Below are 23,831 nucleotides of genomic sequence, written 5' to 3' on the forward strand. Positions count from 1 at the left end.
GAGAAGCTAGCAGCGCAAGCAAGTGTGTGAGAGGCAGAAGACACCCAAGCTCGTCAAGTCGTTTCGGGCAATGTTGCGCAGAATCCAATGATGGACCTCAGGGCTTCGGTAATGTTCGGCGCACTCCTCTCTATATAGTACCTATAAAACAAAAAAGATGACGGAGATGGAAAAAGGTGAGTCAGGTGTAGAAGGCAGAGAGAAGTTTCTGAGACGTTGTCAATCAGGACTGTCTCGCGCGGCGCGGTAGCAACAATGAAGAGGAGTGAGACGTCGGAGACGTAGAAGGCGGGAAAGGCAGAGAGAAAGGGATCTCTTGTTCTCGAAGTCGCGACAAATGCGATGGATGTCGCGCTCTTGTAGGTATGGCCAATGGGTGGATGGATGGCGGACACCAGGCGGTGGGCTGTACGGGAGAATGCGCGCGAGGCAGTCTCGCGGGTGAGTCGGTGGTGTGAGACCAGCCTTTAGGGTGGATGGTAGGTTGGACGGATGGATGGATGGATGGATGATGTATCGGAGGGGCTGGAGCTCTGCTGGAGCACATGTAGTTTTCATCAAGCCGTCTCTCTTGTTCCTTGACCGATTTTCCGGCACAGGCCTGCGGACCAGGATGGTGGTATGGAACCGTGGTATGGAACCCAGTCTTCGCTAAGTCTTTCGATGTCTTGGCGGCGCGCTGCTAAGTGCTGTCACAACTGCATCTCCCTTGTATGTTGCGTTGCGTGATGCTTCTTTTGGGGCCGGTGACTTGAGATATCACTCAGCCACCGGTATCGACAGCTCTCATATCTACCACTGATTAAAGACCTACCTACCTCTCTCGCCTCTCTACCTGACCTGATCAGATAGAACCCCGGCGGTTGTGAATACCTCAGCTACCGGCACTACTGTAATAGGGCGGCTTTAGGTAGGCAAGTGGAGGGCACCTGTGCTCCCTAGCGGCAGGGAATGGGGGTCGAGGGGGTGTTCTTTTAAGTTTCACAGTTAACGTTCACTGGAAAAGCCTTGCTTGGAATGTTGTAACACAGGCACTGCCGCTATTGTTATGTAAGTACTAGGCTCCTGCACCCTTGCAAGCAACGGATACCTGCCTACAGTAGAGGTACATTTTATACATAGGTACCTAGTACACAGCATCAAATAACTTGACAACTTGAAGCAACCTCCTTCGAACACATATAGATTGCAATTACACGCTGAAAATGAAAAAAGACACGAGACATCAATTAACTATGTCAACGGGCGATCAGGCAATCGGCTACTATCCAACCAGAAAGATGGGTACGTACCTACATATAGCTTATCTTGGGTAGAAGCTCAAGCAACGATAAGAGTCCCACTGTGGAGGGGCAGGAGTTGGCGAAATGGTCCCATGATGATGATGTCTTATATAACAGAGAAATATAACCTCCAGGTTCTAGGATTGAACTTATCTTTATCAGTCTATTTGCATCTTTTGAACTTTACTTATAATATGAAAATCCCATGCTCACTGCCTTTTTTTCGCTCTACCTTGGTTCCCTTTGTAGTGAACTGCTAATATATAGGTAGGCAGTCATTTATTCCGCGGAAGTTGACAGCACTTCAGTTGAATATATATGCTCCCGCAAAGTATATGTGCCGTTGTCTTACTTGCGAGAGACTACCTACCAATAAGCACATACATACATAGGTAAAAGGCGGCGTTATCGTGGTCATGTCAATGCAGTTGGTTTCCAGATGCAACTCATCTCCCCGCCCTCGCCAAGACACCTATGGCCTGTTAATATCTACATACCTACCTTGCTTGTTCCAAGTGAAAAGAGGCAGATGACGAAGAGGGTCTGAACTATTTAACTAGAACTCTCATGAAGATACTGTTTCGTTTACCTAGTGTGGTTTCAACGTTTATTCTTCAGGATTCGGTGGTAACGGTTTGACCTCCAAGGGTATAATACTACCATAATTAGGCACCCGGCAAACGCTCGCGAACATGTGCTCAACTCCCACGGACTATGTACGCTACACCTGACTTGTTCCAAAACGCGAACTCCCCGAGATATCAAGATGAAAACCTGTTTCTTTGATATCAAATCCCGTGAAATAACTAAATGCGGAGCTGCAAACACGCAGATCGCGATTTGCATCAAGGGACAATTTGTGTCTTCATTCAATGATTATGTAATTTGTCAAATTAAAATTTGTATCTCATCTGGCTCCCCTACCAGCAAGGGCCGACGATCTAGCTAACTTGGCAAGCCTTGCCTGATCCCATTCCCGTCCCGATCTTCCCGATTGAGCGTCTCTCTGGGCCCGCCTCTCCTCTTTGAGCGTGCGAGCTTTCTCCCTCGGGTCTATCACAACTAACTCCTCCTCGGCTTTCTTCCTGTAGCTTAGGTCCTTACCCAGCTTATCAGCGGCGAAGCTAAGAGAATGGGACATCCACCCTTCGTCGTCGCTGTCTTCCTTCTCTACCTTGTCCCACGATGTACAGCTTTGACAGTTGGCTATGAAATGTAGGTCGCATAATGCAGCTTCGCCTTCCATGGGGACGTCTGCTTTCTCTTCGGCATCACCTAATGATACCGTAGGCTGTTCCTTTTCTGGCCCTGCTTGCTTCAATTTGGCCTTGAACGCCTGGAACATAGATAGATCGTCATCTGTACTGGCATTTTCACCTCCTCTACGCCGTTTCCGACCGCGTGATGAAGTTGTAGGAATCATCTGTTCCAAAGCGGATTTCTTCGTTTCCTGCACCGGTTCCGAGTGTATTGTCCGTTTCATAGACGCCTTCAAGGCAGCTATCTCTTCGTTTGCTTGTTCCAGCGCTGACTTCTTTGGTATCACTTCCCTTTCAGGTGAGGTTTCAGGGCGTGCAGGTATAGGCCGCTTTTCTGAAGGTGGTGATGGGGCCTTTTCTACCTTGGGTGTATCAGGTTGCGTTTCTCGAACGGGCATGGTTTTGCGTAAAGGTTTCTCTTCTTTCTGCTTCGCGGTCGCTGGTTTCTTCACTGTAACTTCATCCTTCGCATCTACATCCATTACGATACGTGAATCGAACTTCGCTTTCTTGATCACAGGCGCATCGGTATCACCTTCCTCGTCATCAAAACTTAACAGTTTCTTGCCGTTCTTCGGTTTCTTCTTCTTCTTCTCAGCCGCAACGCCGGACGTTGTTGGCTGAGCTGTGCGTATCCTCTTCTTCATGTCATCGAAGGGGTTGGCCAATATCTCCGCACCAGTGATCTTGATGGGGTATAGAGGCCTTTCGCTGCCTTCAGCGACTTCTGCCTCGCCCATACGCGCGAGATTATATATAGTATCACCCACAACTCGCCCGAAGACGGTGTTCTTATTATTTAACTCTTCAGTCTTGTCCAGGGTGAAGAAGAACTGGCTCCCGTTTGTGTCGGGTTTTCCCTCGTTTGCCATTCCAAGCAAGCCTCTCCGGTTGAATTTCAAGCGTGAATGGAATTCATCCTTAAAGTTCACGCCTGTTGGTCCTGCATTCTTCCCTCGTCGCTGGTCCATCGGCCATGGGTCCAGGTCGCCACTGAGCGCGCCGCCATCGTAAATGCATTCGCCTCCATTACCAGTACCTGTAGGATCACCTCCCTGGATGATGAAACCCGGAACCAGTCGGTGGAATATGGTGTTGTCATAATAGCCATCGAGGCACAATTGCAAGAAGTTGCGACATGTTAGCGGGGTTTGCTTCGCGAAGAGCTCAATAGATAGATCTCCAATGGTCGTGTTTAGAATGACGGATGCGGTCGGTTGAGGTTCGAGATTGTAAATGGACGACATTTCTTGAAGGAGATGCGGGTTTGGAGGATCGAATGGTTTGCAGACCGGTAATATCGATGCGATCAATCAGCTCCCGAAATGCATTTGATTTATTGTATCGGCTGCGATGTCGCGCGCGCGCGCTGTTTAAATAGTTTGGAGGTAGGCAGTTGAAATGATTGACGTGAGGTCGGAGCTTGGAGCTTGACCATGAGCACTGTTTATCTTATCAAGTTTACAGGCGACGCTGTACCTACAAATACCACTAACCTAGAGAAGTAGCAGGCATGAGCCCCACACTATTAGGGGCCTTGGACAATTCGCTACCTCTCCTGCAGTGGGTAGGTTTAGGGGCAGCATGCCGATTCATTGGAACTGGCTATTAATTGATGAGAATCGAAAGAAAATTCTGAAAGTTTCGCATTTGGGAATAGATAATCAACACGAAACGCACAATTTCTCATTGTTTTCCATCGGTGCATCAATACTGCTGTTGTTAGGAGAGAAACAGTAGAGAGACGCTGGCGATTAGTGATACTAATGCATTTTAAATAGTTACCCCTCTATCAGTTTGACGCTCATCGACTCGGCCAAGAAAGACTCACCATGTCCTCGTCTGAGCAAAATCCAAATGCGCCGCCGAAAGAGGCTACCGATGCAGTTTTAGTCCCTTCGGATGAGCTGCCTGAAGATGCTCAAAAGGTCGAGGAAATCGACTTCAATGCCTTCAAGGGCAAGGCGATAACCGTTGATGATATCATACGCAGTATGAGTAACATGGGCTTCCAAGCCTCTTCAATCGGGGATGCTGTGAATATTATCAACAAAATGGTAAGTTGTCAATACCTGCTATACACGTCTCGGAATTTGGGAAGTAACGATATATATTTAAAGCGGTCATGGCGTGACCCAGAGACTGGTGACAGAACGACTATATTCTTGGGATATACGTCCAACATGATATCTTCGGGTCTCCGAGGCATCTTTCGATATCTGGTAGAGCATAAGCATGTGTCATGCATCGTGACTACAGCCGGAGGAATAGAAGAGGACTTTATCAAATGTCTAGGAGACACGTACATGTCGTCCTTTAGTGCAAAGGGTTCCGACCTCCGAGCCAAGGGTCTGAACAGGATCGGAAATCTGATGGTACCAAATGTTAACTACTGTGCCTTTGAAGACTGGGTCGTGCCCATTCTGGATAAAATGCTTGAGGAACAAGAGGCCAGCAAAGGCACCGACGCCGAGATTAATTGGACACCATCGAAAGTAATACACCGGCTCGGAAAAGAAATTAATGATGAGAGATCGGTGTATTATTGGGCATATAAGAACGACATACCTGTGTTTTGTCCGGCTTTAACAGATGGCAGTCTAGGCGATATGCTCTACTTTCATTCTTTCAAGGCATCGCCGAGGCAGCTCAAGATCGACATTGTGGAAGATATACGTCGAGTGAACACCATAGCCGTGCGCGCCAAGCGAGCGGGAATGATCATTTTAGGGGGTGGTGTAGTCAAGCATCATATTGCCAACGCCTGTCTCATGAGGAACGGAGCCGATTACGCCGTTTATATAAATACAGCCCAGGAATTTGATGGAAGCGATGCTGGGGCAAGACCGGACGAGGCCATTTCATGGGGAAAGATTAAACCTGGAGCTGAGCATGTCAAGGTACGCATCACCTTTATGTTAAGGACCCATGATAGTCAGCCCATAAGCTAACGAACACAGGTCTACTTGGAGGCTTCTGCGTGCTTCCCCTTTATTGTGGCTAGCACATTTGCGAAAGATGCTTAATTCAGTTAGAATGCTCGTTATTCCACGGTTAACGATACCCGTTTCTAAAAGCCAAATCTAAATACATTTAGACAAGCCAGTGATATACAGTAAGATCATACAGCGAGTGACCAACTCGCAAGCTAGAAGGACTTTTGCCAATCTGTATGTAGGGGTTTTCTCTCAATGAGCTCCTATGTTACCTTGGGATGTATGCTCATGTGGTCGAGAAGTAAACATCTTTACAATCACACCGCATTAATGTGATACAGCATCTAGAATCAAGAATTACATCTTCCCTTTTCATCACTCCGGGGCACGTGCCTATCAGTGCGCTCTTATGCTGCTCGCCGTGAAATTTTGCACAGCTAAGAATGATATTCTCCCCTTGCAGCCCCTAGGTAGCCTTGATATTTAAGGCTATCTAGACATGATTAGTTTCATGTCACCACACGTCGCCCAGAAACTTGTGATCATACCTACGAATTGATCTCACACGTCGTTGCTCAAACAACTTATTGGTCTTTCAGGTATAACCACAATCAGTTGACCGTTCCCCCGGATGCTAGCTACATGTTCGGCGCCCAATGTTATTTGCAGCTTTGTATCTAACTTTGAATTTGCTGTGTCAAGCAAAACTCCATGACTGATGCTTACAGGTCAACCAGAGAACACTGACAAGGGGAATGGAAGCTACGACTAGGAAGGAACAATCATTGTCAGTCACAACCCAGCATCAATTGACTTCTCCTTGGGTAGCACTCGACATGAGCTGATGCCGTAAGGCTTAAGCCGTGACTGGCGATACTGAATGGCACGCGGGCGTGCTTGCCTTATGGCGCTTCTCCCGAGATGAGGGTGCAGCAGTATGGGTTATCGACTGTCCGTTCCATACACTCCTAAACACATTACCTGTATCAATGCTGAAGTACCCTTACAGTATCTGAATGAGCATTATTTTCAATTGCCTTTTTACTCCCAATAACTGGTACTTGCAACTAACTGCGCCATATTCCATCAAAGCCAATATTGTCTCCTCCATCAGACATACTGCTACGCCTGACTTGGTGGAGGTGCCTGAATCTCTGCGGAACAGGTACGCAGAGGGAATTCCTGGGTATGAAGAGAGGCGAGGTTACCCGAGACAACGTCCCCGAAAGCGTCATTCCTGAAGATAATATACTGGCCTCCAACAGGCTTCAGCATGCCACCTGACCAGAAAAGGAAGAAAACTGAACCTTCGAAATCAGAAGACCACAAATATAAAAAGATTAAATTGGAGAATTTTCCAGAAGCCGGCGGTGAGCAATGGAGCCCTGAAGGCTATTTTCCCTGCGCAGGGGATCGAGCCAGCGCTAGAACACCATTGAGAAAGCCATTGAAGATTAGGGAGAGTCACAAACAAGAGGCTAAAAAGCGAGAATGCTCGCTTTTGAAAGGGGAAGACCTGTCCACATGTCATACGTCCACCTTGTTAAACATAAGTCCTATGTTTGCGAGAATAGACCAGGCCCCATCGGTTCCGGCTTCAGCGCAAGAGAATGAGGCGTTCACAACGCTAGGCGAGTGGGCATCGATTTCAACCCAGGCAACACACGAACACGTGTCGATTAATCCAGATCAACGGCCAGTGTCTTCGAACCCGTCGTCAGTGCAGATGAGCCCGATGGATATCTTGATATTGGTAATTGAAATAAAGGAATGGCTAGACGCGCAGGACGAACCGTCTGCATGGTATGATGTCGAGGCGCCGTCGGAATACCAGTTCTCCCGATCTGTATCATCCTGGGCCACTGTACCGTCGGGGGGTTCTCCAAGAGGAAACTAGAAAATCCAGATAAGGGAGAATTTGGGTATGTTTTCCCTCAGACGCGTGTACAAAGGTCGGGATGGAGAAGCGTGATTGAGATGGGAATAAATCCCTAGGCATTCAGGTATCGTAATCGATATATAAGTACTGGTAAGAGCCGCGACTCGAATTCAGACTTGTTAAAAACAGTGACAACTACCTAGGTAGTTATGGTATTCAATACCAAAAAAGACAATGCTCCACAGATGTTTCAATTACCAAGATAAGTAAAGATGCGCAGATCATAAGAGCTAAACTAACGCATCACACCTTGGCCGTCACTCGTACTTAGGCAGAAGAGCTTCTGGGAGTCTAACTACCGCCGAAAGGGAGCAAGAGATGTGTGTACGCGTAGAGGTTATAGTATCATTCAAGTATGTGATTCTTATTTAATGCCGCATCGTCGGCGAAAGCTCTGCGAGTCCTGAAGCGCTGGAGTGAGAACAAGCAGTACTATAGACGAGAGTCTTTTTAAATTTGATCTTCAAGACGGTCTGACGATGGAACACTAAGCTCGGACGACAAGTTTACGCTAGCTAGGTAGAATCAACATTAAACCCCATATGCCGACCCACGCGGAAAAACACTCTATAATTGGCATTAGTGGCACATACTACCTAGTAGGTACATACTACTTAAGTAGGTATAAAACGTACAGGGGGCCCAGGTTTGCATTCGTTGTTGTCAAAGGTACAGTTTACTTACATGCATACTTAGACTCCCGAGGAGCTTGACTCAAGTTTGTACATCACGCTAAGTATACCTACAGGTACAGATACAGTAACGGTCATTTCAAGTTCTGAGATGTTTCACCTGCAGTAGTACTATGCGCATAAGGTAAACTTAGGTAAGTAGACTAGGTATCACAGGTATGCCTATTTAAGATCTTGGAATACAGATGGATATTCTTTGTCAGTCTGTACCATTGGCCTGGATTGAAACCATAATCAAGTATTTAGAGCTCTGCCTACATTAGGTGGTATACGGAGTCGGGGTTGGGAGAAAAAAAAATTATCACGGCACGGGGAGTCATTCACTGAGTACATTAGTTAGAAGTACCTACTAGGCAGGCTAGGTATCACAGGCCCACCTAGCGTGCCACAGCACTGCATGCTGGTGTACCTACATCCACTAACATCCACGGTAAGTACCTAAGTATGTAAGTATGTAGGTACCTACTTCGTCAGTAAGGTAAATAGGCTAGGTAGCACTAGCAGGCTAGGCAAAAGTGGTAGTCTGTGGTAGTCTGTGGTAGGCAGTGATCATGCACAAATCTGAGCCAGTCACCACGAGCCATCCAGGGCTGAGGCCCGGAGCATCCCTGCTGTCCGTATTGGGGTAGGCGCTTCCGAGACCAAATCGTGTTTTCGAGATCTCTAATGCAATCTCAGTCACCTCGTCTTCTGCTGCCAGTCTTCCACTCTCTGCCTCCTCACGCATACACACGTACATAGTACATACGCATATACATCCAATCCACATACGCAACCACGCACGCACGCACACGACGCCAGCGCCATCTCATTCATCCACCAGCCGCTGTCTCTTGTTCCGCGGGCCTTGTGCGCGCGTCCTCATGCGCATCGTCGTTCGCTGCCGCCGCTGTCCCATCGTGTGTGTGTGGGTGTGTCCCAGTGCCCGTCCCGAGCAGTCGGCCCACGGGAACCCATGATAGCCGACACGACCATTTCACCACTATCACGACGGGCCTGCTCTCCCTGATATTCATCAATATACTCATCAAGTAGAAACAACCATCGAGCGACATTGTTATTTTATGTATGAGGTAGAGTTGGAATCCCCCGGAGCTTCGCATGTAATACCTACACGCCGGGCTAGAGTCTAATTTCGAGGGGAATTCCATCTCGTTATTATGTAAGTTCGACATTGCTTCTGCATTCCATGCCGCGCGTGTAGCCTAGGTAAAAACTCTGTTGGCTATTCCCCCCCTTTCTCTCCATATAATTACAAGCCCGTAAAGCTCGCATTCCCGCAACAATTCTCAGTCTGTGTTTCACCTTTCCCCCCAGTTCCTATGATGTGATGACTTTTTTTGTCAGCACAGTTGCCCAACTGTGCGACTAGCGGTACCTTGGAAGCGGGCTGAGGATCATAAGTACTCTAGCTGATCAATGTATTATAGGGCGTCGCGTTACAATGGATCAAGATACGATGGCGACTCACGCCGCTCCAGGTCCCGTGATCGTTCGCCGGATAGGAGATCCCTTTATAGCGACAGCGGGCCTCGACGGTCGTCTGCAGAATCTAGGTCCAACACCGCAGCTTTTCAGGCGAACCGAGATTCATTTCGGGACACCCTACCGAGAGATACTCCCCGTGGACCCAAAGCCCTACTCGACCCTCCTAGTGGGCCTCGAGGCGGAGGCTATTCGGGCGATTTTAGAGGGAGGGGCCGTGGTAGAGGTAGAGGTTGGCGAGAGGACAGCCGGGATCGGGGCAGGGACCGTGATATTGATTTCCGGGATCGGAGGGACCCTCCTTATAGAGATGACCGCAGCCGAGAGCGTGAGCGCCCCGATTGGCGCGACCGCGATAGGGACAGCTTCAGGGGCCGCAGGCCCTCTCCGCGTCCTCGTTCGCCACTGGGCAGAGATTTCCGAGACTCGAGAGATTCGCGCGACGGGCCTCTCGGTGTAGATGCAGATAGAGCAAGGCGCGGATCGCGAGATGGACCACTCTCAGCAGGCTCTTCTTCCTCTGATCCACCTTTCGTTCACTCCTCATATCGCGGTGAATCATCATATCGTGGAGGCTATGGCCGTGGACGCGGCCGAGGTCGAGGGGATTGGGGGGATCGTGGTCGTGGTCGTCCATTCTATGAAGACAGGGATAGATACGTTGGTGGCCCACCCTTCCGATCACGTTCGCAAGAAGGGCGATTTCGAGATAGGGATGACCGCGAGCGAGAGAACAACAGATATCTTGACGCTGACTTGCGCCCGCGCGATCCTCGGGATGACCGTGATACTCGGGATCGCGAAACACGAGTGAAACTGGACAGGACTTCTCACGAACCTCCAACGTCAACCAAGGATGTCTCTCCGCCGCCTGTAGCACCTGCCGCGCCCTCTTTTGGTTCTGTGCCTAATAGAACAGCACTGACAAGTGAGATGGCATCGGCCACTGGAAAGGCACCGCCTACGGGGCCCAGGGCTTTGAAGGAAGATCGCCCTCCTCCTGTAACTGCGTCCCCTCTTGTAGATACGAGAGCGCCGCCCACCGGGCCTTCCAAGCCGGCTTTCGAAAGAAGTCCACCAATCCCTTCTGGTCCTCGTTCACAACGTCCTGGCCCTTCAAGCATGCAATGGATCAACCCCAACCTTGCTAAACATCGAGTACCGGAATCTCCTAAACCGGCCAGATCATCAAGTTTCGCTCAATCTCGGCCCGCTGGTATTCGGGGGGATAGTGTTCAGTCAGATCAACCAGGAGATTCCTCTCATCGACCTCGCAGTAGTGATGGAAAGATGGATCTTGAAACTCCTAGAACAGAGGGCAATGCCCAAGAAATACACAGCTTGGAACCGGGCGAAGTTTCAAGGGTTGAGCTGAGACCACAATCGGCCGGTTCATCTGCAGAACGGGAAAAGCGCAAGGAAGAACCTAGTTCTACAAAGACTCATACAGAAGCCTCCGAGGAAGCTGAAGACATTAAACTTGTGGATGAGAAGACTGCAGCTCTTGTCAGTAAAACAGAGTCGACAGCGAACCGGAGACCCACCTTGAAAGTCCCGGTCATACGTGTCTCCTACCCTGAAAAACAAAGCAAGGAATCTATTATGGACCAATCTTCAGATTCTGATGACGAAGAGATTGGGGATATGATAGAGTCTGGAATGATAGAAGCTGAGAAGGAATTAAAGCAATTGAAACCGCTAGAGGACTCCGTATGTATGGATCCCATAATACGATATGCCTTGCTTTCGCTGGAAGCCGTCAATCAAGTTGCCATTGAACCTGAAGGCTTAGAAGCTATGATTGGTCCTATTCCGAAAGAGACCCCAGTTCTGGAAAAGACAGATACGAAGCAAGATCTGAAAGACTCGAAGATTCAGGAACAAACAGGGGCGAGCGATACCTCCCTGGTGGGAGACAATGTTAAACAACCACAAAAAGAATCTGATGCTGTCCTACCATCACTTATAAAGGAACCTGCCGGGCCTTCCAATGATGTGCCTAAGCAACCCGAACCATCTATCGAACAGGAATCCAAGACTCCCGTGGCACCTAAATCACCGCCAGGTGATCAGAAGCTAGCAAATGATGGAGATACAGTTATGGAAGATGCCATGCCCGAGAGTGCCATTCCTGAAGTGCAACCACGATCGAGGGTGGCGGTGCCCACATTACAAGGAGAGCCAGTGCTGCCACTCTTTGAAGAGGCTCAAATTGAATCAGGTGATGCGAGTAAAAGGGAGTCCTGTACACCGTCGCCACCTGAAGATGAAGACGAAACAGATATTGAAGACGTGGATCTTCATAGCATCGCCATTGTGCGCGAGCACATGCAAACGCCTCCCCTAGATAGCTTACCGTACTTTGATGTGAAGCCTTGGGATAAAGATAAAGGGTTCATGAGATCTATGAACACGCAACAGCCGGATGTTAGTGCCTTTATTTTACAAAGATTGGAAGATGATGCATGGACCCAGCACGTTAGGGAAACGCAACTGAAGAAGACGTATGGCGCAAACTATGTTAACTACATCCGGTTTACGATGTCAGACGAGCCAGTTGCTGTCAAGAGTCGCGAGAAATTTAGTTGTGTTGTTGGTACTGCGGACCTGGGTGGCCATACCAAACCTGGAGTAAGCTCAGAGCCAAAGCCCGAAAATACACGGCGCAGCAGATACGCCTCTGAGCGTGACTTAGAAAGAGTCCTCGAGGAATCACGGAAAATCGAAGATGACAAACGTGAGAGACAGGAACAGGCTGAAAGAGAGAGGCACAGGACAGAGAAGGAAGCTGTGATACCTCGCCAATACCAGACAGAGAAGGAAAGGGAAAACGAATTCTATAGTAGCAATACTGGCCTTGTCCAACCCGAAAAGATCGTGGCGACATGGGAGGTCCTGCCTCCCGTGGACAATTTCACCAAGGAAGAGAGCGAGATGTTCGAAAAGGCTTATTTGGAGTTTCCGAAGCAATGGGGACGGGTCTCCGAACCGCTCGCTCATAGGGACTTTGGCACAGCTATTCAGTTCTATTACCTCAAGAAAGAGAAAGATGAGCTTAATCTCAAGGAGAAACTGAAAAGGCAACCTAAGAAACGTAAAAGGGGCGGCCGTGGTAAAACGCGATCAAGTGCTCTTGTCTCGGAGCTTGGAAACGGAGACAATGACAACGAAGAGGGGCAGGAGACAGGAGAGAATGGTGAGAGACGGCGGCCACGTAGGGCGGCTGCCCCTACCTTCAACTCCGAAGCTACTCCTGCTACGGATGGCGAGAGTGGAACGCCTGCTGGAACTCCGGGACGAAGAGGTGCGGCCGCAACGAGAGCAGATGGGACTGAAAAGCCTAAGAGAGGACGTCGGGCTAAAGACAAGGATCAGAAGCAGCCAAGAGTTGCTGTCACTCTCGCCGCGGCGCCTACTCCTGGGCCGACGCCATCTCCGGCGACGAAAGGCAACCGTTCGCGTTCCGCGTCTAGAGCCCAAAACTTGGACTGGATTGGTCAGCAAACCCAAGACGACATGCCTCGTATCCCCTCTCAGTATGAGTTGGCACCGAATCTTGGACAGTCGGCCCCGGGTATGCCCATACAATCTTATCCACAATCACAGCCTCTTGTTACTCCCGAAAGAGGTGTTCCTCCATCATCTATGGCAGATGCAATGGCTCCTCCACCTTTACGACCAGAACCACCTCCGCAACCTCCAGTGGCAGTTCTCGATATAGGTCAACCACCACCACCACCGGATCGCAAGTCTGGGGGGCAACCCTCAAGCTATTGGAGTGTACCTGAAGCTGCTGAATTCCCATCGTTGCTCAAGTCATTTGGGAGCGACTGGGCGGCAATTGCTGCGCACATGCGGACCAAAACCGCAGTCATGGTATGTTATTTACACATGTTTAGGTGCCCTTCATTATCGTGTGACTCTATTAACATCTACAGGTGAAAAACTACTACACCCGCCGAAAAGATAGCACGGACTGGGAAGCAATCGTAAAAGAGGCAGATGATCGGAAACATAGGGGCGAGAAGCGGCCACCTCCCCCCGTATTGGCCACTGGTACCAAGAAGCGGTATGATACTTCCAGCAATCGGCCACTTGCGGCGGCGGATGCGGTTATGGAAGATGTGCCTGCGCCGAAGATGGAACATCCTCCTACCAGCCAGTCCATGAATACCCGCTTTAACGTTCCTATTGCTGCTCAACCTCAGCCGCCTCCAGTTGCGCCGTCACCATTCGCTCAGGCGGCTCATCTCGTTCCCCAAGTTGGTTCGCAGCCCATCTCTCAAGCGACAGTCACACAGACAATGTCGCCGGTTTCTCGGCCCCTGAGAGCGCCCCTTCCCTTCCCCGACCGCGAACGTGAGACATTCCCTCAACAGGCCACAAGGACTCCACTGGTCTCAAAACCGCCTCATCCCGCACCATCGGCCGTGCCAGAACCACCTGTAAGGCATCCCTTACCTGGCTCGTTGCCCGATCTTCAACCAGAACGACCAAAATCCGAATCGAAGCCTCCTAAGGAGCCAGTTCGCCAACCAGAGCGACAGCAGATGCGTGTCAAACAAGAACCAGATCTCGCTCCTCAGCAGGACTTTTACGGCGCTCCTCCTGCCGCGATCCGAGGTCCGCCATCGCGTGTAGAGAACAGGCCATTGTCATCACGGCCAGTAGAGGCTCCTCGCAACCCAGCACAAGCCCCTCAAGCACCGTATTCGGTTATTCAACATCAAACTAGTCGAGGCTTCATGAACGAGTCTAACCCATCGTCCCCTGTACCATCACGGTCTATGTTGCCACTAACACGGCCATTGTCTCGAGCGAGTGCCACGGAGCCATTTAACCCGTCACCAGCCCAGCGCACACCACCATCGGTCACTCCTGCACCACCCCGAGCTCCCAAGACCTCTAGTTTGATGGCGCTTCTTAACGATGATCCGCCAGCTCCTCCTCCCAAACGAGTCGCTGAAGTGCCCGCAGCACCTAAGCTGTCCTCAACTCCTCCGCCTCATGCCAATCTGTCTCGACCGCCACCGCCGCCACCACCGCCACCGTCTCATGTGCGCCGTGATTCTTCACTCACAGAAGCCCAACCCTACGGATATTCACGTGGACCTCCACCACCACCCCCTCCATCTTCAATGCCATCACTGAAGCCATATACTGCGTCACCTCAAGCTCAACCTTTGAGCGCTCCAAGACATATGCCAATGGATGGAGGCGTTGAACGAGATTACTACGGCAATCGTCCCCGCCAGTACCCGCCTACTGCTGCTAGCTCTCCTCAAAATACGCCTCATTACCAAGTTCCTGCTCAGCCTCCACAAGTGCAGCAGTATCAGTCTCAAACCTCATATCCTTATGGTGCACCAATCCAGCCACAACCGCCCAATGCCTCCTCTCCTCCGCCCCAGTACGCCCCTCATCAATCTATGTCGAGAAGTCACGAGCCCTCATCTTCAGCTAGAGAGACGGGATGGCCCGCTCAGAGCCCAGGCCATCCGATTCAACAACAACCGCACCCCCAGCAGCAGCATCAGCATCAACAGATACAACATCACCAGCAACCTCCACCACAACAGCATCAACAGCAACAGCAACCACCACAGCAACCAACGTGGTCCTCGCATCCGCCACAACCCCCTAAGTCGACACAACCGCAGCCGACACAATCCGCCTGGGCTGCTCAGCACGCATCTGCGCCAAAACCTCCCCAGCCAAGTAGCTCTGTGCCACCGCAATCTTCATGGGTGAATACTCCTCCGCCACCTCGCGGACATGACCCAATGGCACTGCGTGACAATTTCCCGCTATCGCGTATGCAGACACCTTTACAGGTATCTTACCCGCCCTCATCACGTGCTCCTGAACCACCTCCGCCGCAAGGCCCAGCGGGCTATGCTCGATATACCAATACGCCGAGCAACGCACCTATCCCAGGGCGGGACCCTCGGGACCCGGGTCCTCCAAGGAGCTACACACCTGTTAGCTATGAGAGTAGGGTGTACCCATCCCAGGGACCACCAGACCCGCGGGATGCACATCTTCGTGAACAGCAAGCGCAACAGCCGCCGCCTTCGGTCTTGCAACAGCAGTTAAGGCCGCAGGACAGACATATATATGATCGGCCGCCACCTGACAGGTACGGAAGGTAGTTAGTTTTAAGAGCCAGAGTAGTGGGAGGTCTATCTGCGTACTAGGCCAGGTTATTATGTTACTAGAGTATATAAACATACTGTTTATTCAGTTGGTATTACTGTTTTTGGCGGGTGTGCTCTCATAAATTAAAACTTGGAAATCTGCGAAGCAAAACCATATGAGTTTTTCGCCTGGAGTGTGAATGCTGTGTATGTGTGTATGTGTGTATGTGTGTATGTGTGTATGTGTGTATGTGTGTTATAAGTTGTCATGTCGTTTCTTGCGTTTAATAGACTTAAGTCCCAACTGCCCTTTTAGAATACTTGATGCTGGTTTATAAATTTGGGTTACCTACTATGAAAAATGAGGGGGGTGTATTATCCTGATGGGTTTGGATGTAAGGGATGAGGGAAATTAATAGCAGCTGAGGCTGTCAGGAAAGGGAGACGTGCTATATGTGTATATATATATATATGTAGGTAGGTAAGTACGTATGTTGGATGGATGATACTGTATGGATGGGTCACAATGGATGAGTGGAAGTAGTTAAGCAGTCAGGAGTTGGTGTACTACTGGTACTGTTCGAGTTAATATGTATGAATATGAATATGAATACGGAAAATGAATATGGGCAGGAATATGAACTGGAAAGGGGAATCGAACTCGTGGCTTGCTCGAGTTTTCAGTGATGCCTACTAGTGTGATTCATAGTGTGATCTATTTTCTTCGTCTATATATTTCAATGTTTTGATTCCGGCTATGTGTAGCTGAGTGAGTGAGGGAGTGATTGATCGATAGATAGTGTTGATCAGAAGTGGAAAGCGATGATTCATTCTTACGATACTACAAACTGGAAAGTTGTATATATATATATAAGACCTTCTTCATTCCGCCATTAAGGTTATAGTTTATTGTAACTTTCTATGTATATAATCTAGATGGATAGGTAATCTAATGGGATTGCATATGCTGCTCTTGTTGACAGTGTTTAGAGTCGTGGGGGTAGGGTATGCTATGTTGTAGTCTACCTACATACTTACTTAAGACTATGAGAGAGTAGGTATTGGGGACATGGAACGCTTTCCTGTTTATATTTTAATAGTGGCTACTTATTGTAGAGATGCTAAACTCGTCGTGTAATAACCCTCTATCCATTCATCCGGACGGGATACTTATAGAGTGTGTAACTATGCCGTCGGGGCCATGTCTCATTGTCAAACAAGTAACTCAGCCTCAAGCGATGTTACCTGCGGGTTGCACACATCGGCGTCCAAGCCGCTCCCTCAATGCAGCCCCTATCATTCTCATTGGCTTCAGGTTTTCTTGTCCATGAGGGGCCAGCCAATTGTCGCACGGTCACGTCGGTAGCGAGTGGGCGAGTATGCACTGTAAGCTGAGACAAGGGCGGAGTCAAAAGTGTTTGCATTGCGCCTCGTACCTGGAAAAATTGAACGTCTCGTTTAATTTGAGGCGAGAGGAGAATTGGGCGGTTCTGCTTCGTTTTTCTCATTTTTGGGTTAATTGAGATATCTTTCGAAATCAGTGAACAAATAAGTTTGAAAGAAAATAAAATAACATAAATAAAGAGGAAGTAAGGAAGAGGGGAAATCAGCTTATGGCATAGCTCATTTCGAGCCGCACCCCCGACAAAAGTCAAATTGACTGACTGAGGGAGTGTCGCCATGTCGCCCAAGATAGACAGCTCCAGGATCGGAAGCGCGACGGCGGCATGGTCCCGCGATGTCCGCCCGAATGCCGCCGGGGCGGACGGCGGTGTCACGTATAGTCGGCGATCGTTCTACTACGACCGCGAGTTCTCGGATAGCATCGTCGTCGCACGGTCGACAAATGGGGACGATGGGAGCCGTCTTCTCACGTCGTATGCCTCGGACTTCTCTTATGAACCTAGGCGCAGGTACCCGACTAGATTACTTAAAAAGGATGAAGACAACGATCGAGATGAAGAAGAGAGAAAGGCGAATGAGTTTATGCGTGGGCGTGTTCTGCAGTCTTCTCAAGGCATTGTCGTGCCTAAAGATTACTCGGGAGCGACGAGATATGGGCTAGAAAGTTCCCCGCCGCAAGTGGCGCCCCCGTCGCCGTCGTCTTTTTCGACTCGATCTTCTGTTATCGCGTCGTCGACACGGGTAGACGAGGATGAAGAGGAAGAGGAATTTGGTCGGGGATTGAAAATTGCTGGAATCGATGCGAAGACTATTGCGACGGTTGCGGCGGAAATTGTCGTGCTCGGACTCAAAGGGTATCAGCACTATCAGCGCTTCCAGCCACTTCGCGAGAACCGGGCAAACGGCGGCAGTAGTGATGTGGATGATGGTGAGCAAAGTGGAAGCGGGTTCGATCTAGACCCGTATTATCTCGAGGCTGGACCGCCCCGACGACATCCCCAGAGACTCTCTCCGAGTCGGCATTCTCCTGCGAGAAAATTCTCGCGACGCCGTGTTGACGCTTCAGAGGAAGCACAAGAACATACGAGTGACTGCGCCGACGGCGCAACTTCGAGTTCATTGCTGCCGCCTCTGTCGGCTGCTCAGAGAGTATGTTATTACCTCATTGGTGCGGTCTTATTCGGCATCGTAGCGAGCTTTGTTGTTGCCGTGTGGTGGGCAAGGAGTCAGGGGGATACTTCTGCGGGATTCACGATCGGCGGCTATGTTATTGCTGTCGATGCGCTGATTGTGGCCATTGGGGGCCTTGTGCATATACCTGGGTGTCGGTGTTGGAAGGCTTGACAAAGGAAGAGGCTGAATTAGGGTAGAGTGTCGTTATCATGAGACACGAGATGGATGGTATGTTGTCATGTCTGGTATCGATTTTCTGCGCTGATTTTTGCTGATTTGATCTCTATCTCTCTCCTACCTGCTTTTGGGGGGGTTTTTTCTCAGGAGAAGTCAAATATGAGGCTCGGCTTAGAATGGGAAAGGTAGCTTGGAAAAAGTTGATATTTCCCCGCCTGTTTAATCGAATATTAGGATAGGATAGGTAGGGATATACTCCATTCTTATTTCAATACAACGTGAGGTCGTGAACCTCCTCGTTATTGCGTAGGATGAAACTTCCATAAGCGTCGTTACATGTAGTTAGCAAGACCATCACAAGCTCCATCTATATAACACACTCCGCCACCAAGAGTGGTGATGTTAATTTCGAGGAAGAGTGCCGAGAAAGGGAGACCTGAAACCCCAAAACTGTAATGTTATGCCCCTCGTGCTCTTCTTGCTTAGACGATATACGTCGGGAATAGGTTCGATTATGATCAATACTGCGAGCCATGCTCTTACGCTGCTCATTGGTGAATATGTAGTGAAACATGCTTGAGCATCACTTCTCACTCCTTAAGTTAACTTCAGCTATAACGACTTCATGTCTAGTGAAGTACATGGCCTCCGTTGAGAATGAGTATCATTAGGTCATATCATGTCGGAACGTAGATACAAATATGTCTAAGTGGTTACCCGGTTAATTATAGACTGCTTCTACCCCGTCTTCATCTTAGCCAGTAGTTGAGCGAGAAGATTTAATTGCTAATTTCACCTCCCTTGCGATCTGCCGTGATTCTGCCACCTCGGGCGTTTTGTCGTTGTATCTATCGGCTCTCTAACCTCATGACTTGATCGGTGGAGTAGACGGCATACCAAAGATTCCTCCACTTTAATATATTAGTATGGTGCGTGTTCGGGAATAACTGTTGAGATTGTGCGGTTTGCGAGGTTCCTGCAGCCTCGCAATATTCGTAATGTTGGAAACTGTCCTGTTTCAGTGGTATCTAGTATTGCGCCATGTGAAGTACGATTTCTCGACGTGGTGACTCGGACTGAAACTTTTCGCTAAAATCATTTCTTTTTTCCTTTCCCTGATTATAGTACATCAAGGTGGCAACTCGTGGCGCTCGTGTGTCTGTTCATGTACTTCGGCTATATATTGAGGCGATAGCTCGTGTACCGGTTGCGGTTCTTCGGGAAGAGGTTTGTATTGGTTGCTCTTTGCGTAATAGTCTTTCATCATATAAGCTTCATTCTCCCCTCCTCCGGGGGATGTAGCTGAGTGCGCAGGTAGCTCCGCCATTTGTCTTTGCTGTCTTGGCCGAAACCAGAAAAAGTAGAGACCTGCTCCAGCTATAATAGCAAGAACAAACACACCCGAGATCGTACCGCCTACGACGGCACCAACATTAACATTATTAGAGCTAGATTCGGATGCTGTCGTTGGGGTAGTCATCGTCGTCGTCGCCGTTGCCGACGATGTGGATGTGGATGTGGATGTTGTTAAGCTAGATGACCTTGGAGAACAAAGGTCGACGCTGAAATAAGCCCACGTAGAGTTATAACAGACTAAAGGCTCAGCAATTGTATTATTTGTAGCTGAACAAATGGGGTCTTTAGGATCATCGCCGTAGATAGTGACTAAGCTCGCATTGTTTTGTTAACTACCTATCAGTGATACTTGGGCCTTAGATGAGCACAGCCTCCAGCACAACATACCTGAGCAGCCATCACCCAAGGTCCCAATCATGAAGCTCGTAAACCCCGAGGTGATCTTCATGCATTCTCCCGACCCGGTGGCATCCTTCACATTGATTGTATTTCTCAACGTGCTACAGCTCCGGTCGCTGAATGTCAAAATACTGGTCGCCCCAACAAAGGGCAGAATACCGAGAGCGCAGACCACCAGCGGTCGCGCAACTCGGGCGAGATATCCCATGCCCTTGATCTTATGGTTGTAGTCGTGGTCGTAGCGCTAAAATATACTTTCGAGGTCAAGAAAGAGATAGTAAGACAATACCAGAAGCGCCTAATCCATATTTCAACTCAAGGCGCAGGAACGAATGGGTATCACATGCGAAAAGACAGAGAAAAAGACAAGGCGGCTATGTGTGTAAGCGAAAGTAAGAGGGAGAAGGCTCTTCGACGAAGCACGAGAAAAGAAGAATGCCATCCCAGCATCTCAGGGACGGCAAGTCCACTTGACCATACTATATTGAGATCAGCCCAAGTTCATATTGCCAGGCCAAATACCGTAGTCGGCGTCTCCCCCGCTGCTTGGGTACGCTATTTTATTCCAGGACTGCCGCCATGGAGAAATAGGTTAGTGTAGTAGAATAATAGATGTGAGTGTGCTACCCTGGGCGCATGTCATATTCAGCACTTCACTAAGCTGCTTACGACCACATTTAAACGCCGATGTCATTCGCAATGCATAACAGGTATGAAACGTATCGAAGCTTTGTCTTACCGGTAGGTATACCATTTTCGTGACATCTGCAGTAGTATCAGAACTTCAGGTATAGATATAAAAGAAGACAATCTACGCCAAGTTAAATAAACAAGCTAAATAGGGTTTAGAACCATTTTGCTACATGCGGTACGTTAAGTCGTAATGGCAGTGGGCCGACCATGTTGCATCACCCTCCGTACACTAAATTACCTACTTATAAAAGGATATCGTCCGGTAATGCCAAATAGGTGTCAGCAATATCGTGATGTGAACCTGATGCCCACCTCCAAGCACACCAATAGTGTAAAGAGATGATGATGATGATGCTGCAAGTGCTGAGGACTACTACTTCGTAAGTAAGCTGACAGTAGGCACCACACAGCTGCAAAACGATGGGGTTGCACGGCTTATTCAGATGTGACTCTGGAAAGGGGTTCGGCCTATCATACGAACACTTGACTCAGCAACCTTCCGTGGAAATAAACAAGAGGTAGGGTTCCAGCCATGCTGAATCCTAGAGCAGCGTATCATGAGCCTTATGCGGTGTAGATCTCGGTTGACAACAGGTTTAGCGCATTGGCAGGCTGCCGCGGTTCGGTGCGATGATACGTGATGTATGTCGCGGATGGTGCATGAGGAAGCGTGAGGACTGGAAGCATCGACATATGATAGGATAGAGTCCAGTGTAGGACTTAGGTAAGCCGGCCCTCCTATCGTCGTTCGCCAAGTCGCAAAACGTAGCCATATCATCCTTATATGTAATTTCCGGCATTATGGGAGAGCGCCAAGAGACCGTCACATGCTACACACCATAGCTACACCTTGGTTATTTTGTCCATCTACATACACAGCAGTACACAGCAGTGAGTCGTTCTGGTGCAACTCTGCTTCTCCTAAACTCCAGTATGTCCAAGAATGGTGACCAAGTGTAGCGCGTTGGCAGCTAAAGGGTACATTATCTAGATCTATTCTAAGTATAGTAGACAGGCTACCTCCACTGCCTTGGAGCTTGTACCCTTAGTCTACTGTAGTTGGCCCAAGTATCCGGCATTCACCGTCGTACAGCTTGGCAAAGTGGTCATCACACCATTTGGGGGCCGCCGGTGGCTGAAACAATGCCTTTGGACCCCGACGAACACCTCGATGAGAGAAGCTCGAGAAGCTACATCAACTAGTAGAAATTTTGATGATTGTGTTTGCAATGTTCGGAAATTTAGGGATACCGACAGGATAAATCCCCTCGTTGGAAGATGGCGGAATGAAGAATTGGTGGCTAAATAGGAAGCATTGGCCGACCACTGCTCCGGTACGTGGCGTCTTACGTGAGTCCTAACATCTGCATGTTTCCTTTTGCTTTTTCTGTAGACAGCCTTTTTCGCTTTTCAGCGGAGAGAGACATCATGTCACCGAGAATCACGATTGGCTGTGAATAATAGGTATGGGTATTAAGCTACCCATCATTTAGTCCCGCACAAATGAGCATCCTGAATCATACCCGCATTGACAAGATAGATGCTCGGCACGTCTTACTTTACATTCAGCCCAACAGCTTCTTCGCCTCGTCCTGCATGGTCTGGATGGCAGCAAACATGACCGACGGGCCAACGCTGTACCTCGCGACACCAATATCAGCTAGCTCCTTGACACTGAGCCCGGCAGGCGGCGGCACAGCCAGTACAGCCAAGCGCCCGTCAAACTCACTGACCATTCGGTCGACCTCACTCCTTGTGACGCCCCGTTTGCCTCCCCAGACGAAGACTGTGGTTGCGCCTGCGGCTAGATACCTCTTCCCACGCACTACGGCGTCTAGGATACTGTGGCCCTTCACCAGGGCATCGCAGCGCGCATTGACGACGAAGTCCGGCACGCCTCTCTCCTTGGCCACTTCGAGGACACGCTCAATGCGCGATGCAGCCTCGGCGGGAGTATACAGCTCTCCTGTCGCCAGCTCACAGTCTTCTAAGTTGATGGCGGCAACGCCAAGGTCTATGAGAGCGTTGATGGCTTTCTCTAGCTCGGGACCATATGCGTCTTGAATGTCGACGCTCAGAGGTTTGTTGAATTCCGCTGCTACTTTCGCGATGCCCTTGACGGCGGCCACGTTGATGTTTAGAGTCAACTGCTCGTCTTCGAGCCCTGCTGTGCGCGCCACTGAAAAGCTGGCTGTTGCGAGGGCTTCTGTTGATTCTAGCTCGGCGACGGCGCGTGCGCTGATGATGTCCCAGACGTTTGCGAGGGCAAGGGGCTTGTTAGGCCGTTGGTGAAGAGCCTTGAAAGCTTTAGCAGCTGCGTTCTGTGTCGCCATCGTGAATGTGTGATTTGATGATAATCTTGATGCAGTGCCTGAATGATATCTAAATGGAAGTATTATAGGTGATAGACGACTGTGATAATAACAACTTTAACCTGCCTTTCTGCTTTTCTTGTCTGGCCGACCTCATTCTATATACTTTGTCGCGCGGATGTTCCTTGCCTCCCAACTTCCGTGGAAGTGGTCGTTGATTATGGAAGCCAGGGTACGCTTCGTATGCTTTGTCAGTGCATGGGATATGTACGCCCTCTCCTTGACGGCATCTGGATTCGAATTTGGTAGCATTGCATGCTAGAGTAGCTGCAAAAATGCTACCGAAAACATTTTCAATTGATCATGACAAGTAAGGCAGTTTAGCCTTCGTCACAGTCTCTATCTTGAATTCATGATGCTCGCCACCCTGCAAATCCCGCTCTTGGCACAAATACGACTTGGGACTGTCCTGACTAATTGCACTTCGTTCCTCGTTCATTTTAGCCGTTAGCATTTGCTTGTTTAAGCTTATTTCGCAAGTGTAACCTGTGTGAGAACTAATAAGCCATGAGAAAGATGGGGGGCT

General features: G+C 49.3%; 7 protein-coding genes across 7 annotated transcripts; 4 read left to right on the forward strand and 3 right to left on the reverse strand.

Moving 5' to 3' along the window:
- Positions 1-1,867: 1,867 nt before the first annotated feature.
- Positions 1,868-4,082, reverse strand: F5B22DRAFT_562935 (cyclophilin type peptidyl-prolyl cis-trans isomerase/CLD). The gene has a single exon (XM_047973066.1). The coding sequence runs from the start codon at positions 3,787-3,789 to the stop codon at positions 2,191-2,193; it is 1,599 nt and encodes a 532-aa protein (XP_047825043.1). The 5' UTR covers positions 3,790-4,082; the 3' UTR covers positions 1,868-2,190.
- Positions 4,083-5,872, forward strand: F5B22DRAFT_562942 (Deoxyhypusine synthase). Its single transcript, XM_047973067.1, has 2 exons — positions 4,083-5,442; positions 5,503-5,872. Exons 1-2 carry the CDS (start codon positions 4,375-4,377, stop codon positions 5,566-5,568), a joined length of 1,134 nt encoding a protein of 377 aa, XP_047825044.1. The 5' UTR covers positions 4,083-4,374; the 3' UTR covers positions 5,569-5,872.
- An 879-nt stretch (positions 5,873-6,751) lies between these two features.
- F5B22DRAFT_652356 (uncharacterized protein) lies at positions 6,752-7,375 on the forward strand (the record flags this gene model as incomplete). The annotated part of the gene is made up of 1 exon (XM_047979596.1): positions 6,752-7,375. One exon carries the CDS (start codon positions 6,752-6,754, stop codon positions 7,373-7,375), a length of 624 nt encoding a protein of 207 aa, XP_047825045.1.
- Positions 7,376-8,728: 1,353 nt separating this feature from the next.
- Positions 8,729-15,987, forward strand: F5B22DRAFT_630371 (uncharacterized protein). Its single transcript, XM_047976542.1, has 3 exons — positions 8,729-9,271; positions 9,540-13,470; positions 13,533-15,987. Coding segments are annotated over exons 1-3 (6,147 nt in total). The 5' UTR covers positions 8,729-9,269; the 3' UTR covers positions 15,747-15,987.
- A 1,059-nt stretch (positions 15,988-17,046) lies between these two features.
- Positions 17,047-18,666, forward strand: F5B22DRAFT_563206 (uncharacterized protein). Its single transcript, XM_047973072.1, has one exon. It carries the CDS (start codon positions 17,412-17,414, stop codon positions 18,477-18,479), a length of 1,068 nt encoding a protein of 355 aa, XP_047825047.1. The 5' UTR covers positions 17,047-17,411; the 3' UTR covers positions 18,480-18,666.
- A 670-nt stretch (positions 18,667-19,336) lies between these two features.
- F5B22DRAFT_563144 (uncharacterized protein) lies at positions 19,337-21,008 on the reverse strand. The gene is made up of 3 exons (XM_047973071.1): positions 20,980-21,008; positions 20,229-20,719; positions 19,337-20,150 (listed from the first exon to the last, which is right to left on the reverse strand). The coding sequence occupies exons 2-3, from the start codon at positions 20,446-20,448 to the stop codon at positions 19,615-19,617; spliced, it is 756 nt and encodes a 251-aa protein (XP_047825048.1). The 5' UTR covers positions 20,449-20,719; positions 20,980-21,008; the 3' UTR covers positions 19,337-19,614.
- Positions 21,009-22,141: 1,133 nt separating this feature from the next.
- Positions 22,142-23,750, reverse strand: F5B22DRAFT_630375 (Phosphoenolpyruvate/pyruvate domain-containing protein). The gene has a single exon (XM_047976543.1). The coding sequence runs from the start codon at positions 23,264-23,266 to the stop codon at positions 22,499-22,501; it is 768 nt and encodes a 255-aa protein (XP_047825049.1). The 5' UTR covers positions 23,267-23,750; the 3' UTR covers positions 22,142-22,498.
- Positions 23,751-23,831: the final 81 nt, after the last annotated feature.

The sequence above is a fragment of the Xylaria bambusicola genome (genome assembly GCF_022495145.1).
Source record: "Xylaria bambusicola strain CBS 139988 unplaced genomic scaffold F5B22scaffold_88, whole genome shotgun sequence".
NCBI lineage: Eukaryota > Fungi > Ascomycota > Sordariomycetes > Xylariales > Xylariaceae > Xylaria > Xylaria bambusicola.

Coding starts and splice junctions, on each gene's coding strand:
- F5B22DRAFT_562942 (XM_047973067.1), top strand. CDS start 4,375: ATGTCCTCGTCTGAGCAAAATCCAAATGCGCCGCCGAAAGAGGCTACC. Junction 5,443..5,502: donor CTGGAGCTGAGCATGTCAAG/GTACGCATCACC, acceptor TAACGAACACAG/GTCTACTTGGAGGCTTCTGC.
- F5B22DRAFT_630371 (XM_047976542.1), top strand. Junction 13,471..13,532: donor GGACCAAAACCGCAGTCATG/GTATGTTATTTA, acceptor TAACATCTACAG/GTGAAAAACTACTACACCCG.
- F5B22DRAFT_562935 (XM_047973066.1), bottom strand. CDS start 3,789: ATGTCGTCCATTTACAATCTCGAACCTCAACCGACCGCATCCGTCATT.
- F5B22DRAFT_563206 (XM_047973072.1), top strand. CDS start 17,412: ATGTCGCCCAAGATAGACAGCTCCAGGATCGGAAGCGCGACGGCGGCA.
- F5B22DRAFT_563144 (XM_047973071.1), bottom strand. CDS start 20,448: ATGGGATATCTCGCCCGAGTTGCGCGACCGCTGGTGGTCTGCGCTCTC. Junction 20,151..20,228: donor CTTGGGTGATGGCTGCTCAG/GTATGTTGTGCT, acceptor ATGCGAGCTTAG/TCACTATCTACGGCGATGAT.
- F5B22DRAFT_630375 (XM_047976543.1), bottom strand. CDS start 23,266: ATGGCGACACAGAACGCAGCTGCTAAAGCTTTCAAGGCTCTTCACCAA.